The sequence below is a fragment of the Austrofundulus limnaeus genome, unplaced genomic scaffold (assembly GCF_001266775.1).
Source record: "Austrofundulus limnaeus strain Quisiro unplaced genomic scaffold, Austrofundulus_limnaeus-1.0 Scaffold299, whole genome shotgun sequence".
Taxonomy (NCBI): Eukaryota; Metazoa; Chordata; class Actinopteri; order Cyprinodontiformes; family Rivulidae; genus Austrofundulus; species Austrofundulus limnaeus.
Genome location: NW_013952701.1, coordinates 124,153 through 128,867, shown reverse-complemented (window position 1 = coordinate 128,867; position 4,715 = coordinate 124,153). Strand labels below are relative to the sequence as shown.

The following is a 4,715-nucleotide window of genomic DNA, read 5'->3' as shown; positions in this document are numbered from 1 at the left end:
GGATGGATGGATGGATGGATGGATGGATGGATGGATGGATGGATGGATGGATGGATGGATGGATGGATGGATGGATGGATGGATGGATGGATGATTTAAAAACTAAAAGGGCCATAAATTGCACATCAAACTGTCATTACTGTCTCTTTTGAAGCAAATTGTTCTAATAAGTCATAAAAACACTAAAGTTCAGGTTATACACTGCAGTTTGTGTTAAATTCCTTATAATTTTTTTATTTAAACAAGATAGTTTTATTTTATAGCTATGATTTAAAGCTGAGAAGATTCCTTCCATTTAAACTCGGATAATATCAATAAAATTGAAAATCCACACTGAAAAAAAATAAGTATTTTTTTCCCTTTTTTATTTCATTTTTTTAATTTAAATAAACAAACACATAAATGGGAAGTGCAACTGCACTTGATTTTCCTCCTTTTTTGTCACGCTTTAATTTAAATGTGTGAAACTTTTTACTGCGTCCAAAGAAAGGAGCTGCAGTTTTCCGGCCTCATGTTCACGCAGACAGAAGCTGACAAACTGAAACAATCAGTCATTATAAAAAGCTTTAACAGAATGAGGCGTTTTTCCTGCAGCGGCGGAGCAGAGAAGCTCTGGGAGGTTTACAGCTTTACGGGTTTTGGAGACGTCTGGAAACAGGAGGAGGTCCCCGGCTGCGCAGAGGAGGCAGGACTTTCTGGCTCCGCGGTGCGCTCCCGACACCAGGTCCATGAGAGGAGGAGGAGGAGGAGAAGCAGGTCGGGTTTTAACACCGCGCGGACACGCAGGTTCCAGTCCACTCTTCGCTCCGGGACGGTCTACATCTCTCCAGCATCCTTGCGCGAAGCGGATCTGTGAGCGCAGACAGACCGAAACCTTTTTACGCACCGATCCGACGGGAAGTTCAGAGCTGCAAGTGTCGCTCCATCTGAGCGCAGGTCTCCTGTTCTGATGTCAGCTTTCCTCTGGGTCGTCACGTGAGCGGGATTTGGGGACTGATTTTTGCTTCTCAGCACGGAGTCAGCCGCGGTGTCTCCTGCCTGCCGGCGCGTCTTTGTCATTTTAATGCGGCTGTAATTATCGTCGCTCTGCCTTCAGAACAAAGTGAGGAGTTTACCTCCGGGCTTCTGCACGTTTGAGAGGGAACAGACACGGCGTGGATTTCAGTAATTAAAACTTTTTGATCCTGAAGGTTTTTTTTTTTTTTTTTTTTTTTTTTGAGAATGTTGCTCCGCTGCTCGAAGTCCTCCTCCTGGTCCACCTGTAGGGTTTTCTTCTGCTTTTTGTGGTTCCTCCAAACGCCCCGGTCTTCCTCTCCGTTAATTACAGGTAAGCTTAAAGGAATATGGCTTCATAATAACACATCCCGACACCCACTGTGCGTAAAAGCTTCTGAAGCCGCTCACTGCTCAGGCTGCTGCCGCTGCGCCTCTGCGCTCCAAGAGAAGCGCTCCAAAAAAAACTGAAGCTGCTTCAACTCCTGGACTCTGTCATCATGATGATGAGGTTCTCATGGAAGCAACAAATAAACACAAAAACAGGATGCAATTTATTTAAACCTGCTATTTGCATTGGGATTAATTTTACCTTTTTTCATATTTCGTAAGTAAAATAATACATGCACCTTAATGTCTTAAACTTGCAGAAAACAGACGCTTTTCCTGCCAACCCGAGTTAACTGAAGCAGTTTTCCATCATGACGGGATAATTTATACCAAACCTAAAAAAAAGAGAATAATTAAAATTTTAAAATGAAAGGTTCGCATAATCTTGTGTTTTATTCCCTTCAAATTACTGTTTGCAGCACTTTGGGTTATAATTAAATCTTTTTTTTCTTTAATTAAAAGCAGAAGCATTTTTCTTAATGGGCTCAGCGGCACTGCCTCCAACCTCAGCTGAATCCCTGCATCTCTGTGATGAACTGAACATCTGCTGAGGAAACAAATGCACTCAATTAATGTTGTTTATTTTATTTCTAATGAGCCTTTAAAGCGCTTCCATGCAGCTGTTGATTTAAGTAAAATGTTATTTTTGTAGAAGTACAAAGAAGGAGTGAGAGCAGAAACTTTCAGGACTCAGAACTGAACACCAGAAAAAGCTCACAAGTTGAAAGTCAGGAAAGTTTTTTTTTCCTTGCCTTGGCTTTTTTCTTGCTGAACTGAAGATGAGAGCAAACCTGCACCAGATGTTCTTTTTTTTTCCTCTGTCAAACATGTGATATGGGCAGAAATGAGCAGCAGGATTAGTGGTTAGCACCGTTCCCTCACAGGGAGACTGGTCCAGGGTTGAAGACCCGGGTTGGGCTTGGGCCGTGAATTTTCTCCTGTTTTCTTCCCACAGTCCAAAACAGGTAGGCTGCAGGTCCAAGTCTCTCTTGAAACATATATCTGTGATTTCAGTGGGAATTGTCTGGTTAGATAAATGCAAACAGCTTTAAATAAAGATGAACTGTCAGAATCAGCTGTGGAGAGATTCCTTCCTAAAGCATCCTAAAAATGTTGTTATCTCTCTGACCTGCTGCAGAGCTGAAGATTTGTGAGCTCCTGAGGTGTTTGGACAGTAAATCTGTACAGCAGCATTTAGCCTGTGACATCCCCTGACTTTCCCTGCAATGAGTAGCTTTGGGCACCAAGATGTTCACATTTGACCCGTCACATGAGAACATCATTTGTCTGGGCCAACCCTCGTGGACGTTATTTTTAGTGTGTTTTTTATTGGATAAACTTATATTTCCTTCGCCCAGTTTCTGTTAAGTGTCTTGGATCTCTCAATTTAGTTACAAAATTCAATATCTGATTTGTATTACTGAAAAATGCAATTGATAAAAGACTTTTTCTCAGAGCAGAATGAAGTGAACTCATATTTTTTAATCCTTTATAAGACTCCGATGCAGCAATTCCCATCAGTTGTGTAATTTTCTACAGAAAAGCTTTTGTTATTCAGAGAAATGGGATACTTGATATGTTTTTGTGTGGGTTATTTTTCTTATTACCTGAAGTGGAAAATATGATACATCGTTGTCCACCTCCTTTCTTTGACAGGATATTTAAACATTTTCTGAGAACAACACAAGCTAAAGGCTGAGGGCTGAAGGATAAAGTTAAAATAAGCAAAACAACAGCTAAAATCAACTCATGAATAAACATTGACTTGTATAAGAAATATTAATTATTTTCCTTTAATGAAAGCTAAAAACATATGTGAAGATGTTGGGTGTGGGTTGAACTGGATTCAAGTCATCCTGTTTTTATCTCACTCTGATCAAACTAATGAATTTCTGTTCCTTTGTGAGATTTGAGACAATTAGTGCAGCGTTTATTAAAGTGTCAAATATCTGAGTCTGACTGAACAGCATCCTCTTCTTATTTTTGTCTCAGTTTCATGTATTTATTTTCTCAGGGTGCATTCAGGTCATCTGTTTATCTTCTAACCTAAAAAAGAGATAACTGGAAAGGATGTCCTGAAGGTGAATAATTAGCAGAATTTGAGTGTTTGAGGAAGCTACAATCAGTGCCACCTTTAACTCTGTAGCAGGAAAAACAACAGAAGAGGAAAGTCTGTTCCCTGCTGCCTGCACCCCCCCCCCCCCCAACACTTACAGCCCTGCCTGTTTCATTGCCCTCAAAGGCTGTAAAGTTTACAGAGGTGGTTCGTCTGCTCTGCCCGAATCCACAGGCTGGTTTTAACTGCTGAAGCCAGACAACACAACTCGCTGCTACCAGGATTTATTCTGATTCCACCTGAAACATGTGATCTTTCTGAAAGCATTAACTTCGAATCAAAGAAAACAGCAAAGCTTTTCCAGGCAGTGACTTTAGTTTACTGTTGGGACGTGCGTTCGGTAGGGGTGGTTCAATGTCTTGATGATATTAATGGGACGGATGTCATCGCACGGGAATGAAATGATTCATTTTCCACCACGGCTCATTTGATTAATTCCACAAGACACAGAATGTGTTGTTGGTGCAGAACGTTGTCACCAAACACAAACTCAGAGGAATTTTAGCTTGAGAACTGTCACTAAAAATCTAAAAAATGAATTGACAGCTCTGTAGCGGCGCAGACGACCTGTCAGACAAGACAAAAAAATACATTAATAAAGTATTAATGTAAAACTTAGCTTCGTACACTAAGATGTCAGGAAGAACCTGACAGATATAGTAAAGGCCTTTTTAGAAGAAAGAAAATTGAGATATTTCAAGTATTTACAACAACCTGTGGCCTTAGAGTCAGGTTCATTCAAATTTAGCTCAAGAAAAGAAATGACTGATTCATCAACATCCCTCTAACTAGGGCTGTGTATTGGCAAGAATTTGGCGATACGATAATATCATGACAGAGGGGTCACGATACGATATATCCCGATATATTGCGATACTATAAGCAAGGCGATATATTGAGATATATTGTGATTTCTTTTGTCCAAAATTTATATTAAATAAAAACCTCTTACTGGGGGGAAAAATGAAATACCAAAATTTATTGTCTCAGAAAATTCTAATATTACATAGACATACTTTTGATACATTTAGCTGTGTTCTGCTTTGTATGTGTTTTATTTTATTTGTTTCATTTTTCTTATTTCATCCATGTTTTCAATTATTAGACTCAAGAGGTAGAGGAACCAAATGGCTGGTTCACTGCTGCCAACTAGTGGTCAGAGGCTGAACTACAACATAAACATGAACGGCTGGCAGGAAAGTTGACATTTTAAACC

The 4,715-nt window shown here is 40.0% G+C and overlaps 1 protein-coding gene across 1 annotated transcript in view; it reads left to right on the top strand.

Annotated features, from left to right (window-relative positions):
* Positions 1-526: 526 nt before the first annotated feature.
* The window catches only part of bmper (BMP binding endothelial regulator), a gene marked incomplete in the record, with an annotated part of 36,719 nt that continues 32,530 nt past the window's right edge, over positions 527-4,715 (top strand). Inside the window, 1 exon segment of the mRNA XM_014021608.1 lies at positions 527-1,327. Within this exon segment, the coding sequence (XP_013877062.1) occupies positions 1,222-1,327 (106 nt within the window).